The 1,234-nt window shown below is 41.7% G+C and overlaps 1 protein-coding gene across 2 annotated transcripts in view; it reads left to right on the top strand.

Moving 5' to 3' along the window:
• The window catches only part of LOC101851161 (spondin-2), a 20,439-nt gene extending 19,446 nt beyond the window's left edge, over positions 1-993 (top strand). The window contains exon 5 of one of the 2 annotated variants that reach the window (XM_005089706.3): positions 326-993. In XM_005089706.3, coding sequence (XP_005089763.1) covers positions 326-594 — 269 coding nt within the window. In that variant the 3' untranslated portion in view covers positions 595-993. The remainder of the gene's footprint in view (positions 1-325) is intronic. The other variant, XM_005089707.3, reaches the window with a different exon arrangement.
• Positions 994-1,234: the final 241 nt, after the last annotated feature.

The following is a 1,234-nucleotide window of genomic DNA, read 5'->3' as shown; positions in this document are numbered from 1 at the left end:
ATATATATATATACGATTCATTGTAGCCAACTAAATACCTGTGTAGAACCATCTTTTTAAATCTAAAGCTTCCATTAGTCTTCTGCCTTGCCTGGTTCGTGAGAACAAAAGTGGATTTCTTCAACTGAATCCGAGTGATGGAGCGCATACTAAAAAAGTATACACTTGTCGACACGTTGAGACTAGCGGGAATCGAAAATGTTTTCTTTGCTTTTTCGATCAGTAATATACATACACTTTGGCTATATGGTCTCTATTTTATGGCATGCGAGCGAATAGTTTCAAGGGCACCCTGACATTGTATCTCCTTTCTTTATCTCTCCAGAATTCCCAGCTGATTGCATCGTTTCACAATGGACAGAGTGGAGCTCTTGCAGTCAAACTTGCGGGTTTGGTCAGAAGGAAAGAAGCCGTGAGATTATCACATACCCAGACGCTGCTGGAGCTCCGTGCCCCCGAATCAGACAGGAAGCTCTGTGTGGGAGCATGCGCAACTGTCAATGGAATCATTTCTCCTTGCTGGGAACTGGCTCCCGGAAGCGCCCCCGTGGCAGACGTCCCGGGAGGCGAAAGAGCCTATTTATGCGTGGCTGAGTTATAATGTGATTACACGAGTATTAAAACTGTTTTTGTTGGTATTGTTTATATCATTTCTGACTATGATACACGTTTTCTGAGCCCTAAGATGATTCAACACTGTACTTTTTTTTCCTTTTTGTTAAAGATTAATTATGTCCAGAAATGCCCAATTCTTTGCTGCCAAGGATGTGCGCCTTCCGACATTGAAGAAACAGAAAATATGAATCACCACAAACAAAATGTTTTCTTTTGAATTAGGGTACTTTAGTTTTTGGAGACGTACTCTTTTTTTCTGTTTTCCTCTTTTATTTGTCTGTCTATGGTGTGGAGTAATGATTACAGGCCCCATTATGAAAATGTCCTGTCCATACAAATCAAAGGACCTGTACTTTTGGATGAACTTGAGATACGAAATTTGCTCAATGCCTTTAGTCTTAGCTGGTTGTTTTCATTCATTTTCCTGGATCGAGGGTCTACCGATCCTCTCATGGGAACTAGTGTGTAACAAGGTGCATAGAAACAGATACGCCAATAGATGCTATCAAATCGATACAGTTATCTTGTACATCAGCCCCCCCCCCTTACTCTGTCTGTCTGTCTGTCTGTCTGTCTGTCTGTCTGTATGTCTGTCTGTCTGTCTGACTGTCTGTCTGTC

This window comes from Aplysia californica, unplaced genomic scaffold (assembly GCF_000002075.1).
Source record: "Aplysia californica isolate F4 #8 unplaced genomic scaffold, AplCal3.0 scaffold00008, whole genome shotgun sequence".
NCBI classification, from domain to species: domain Eukaryota; kingdom Metazoa; phylum Mollusca; class Gastropoda; order Aplysiida; family Aplysiidae; genus Aplysia; species Aplysia californica.
The sequence above is the reverse complement of the archived record's forward strand: the minus strand, read 5'-3'. Positions and strand labels throughout refer to the sequence as shown.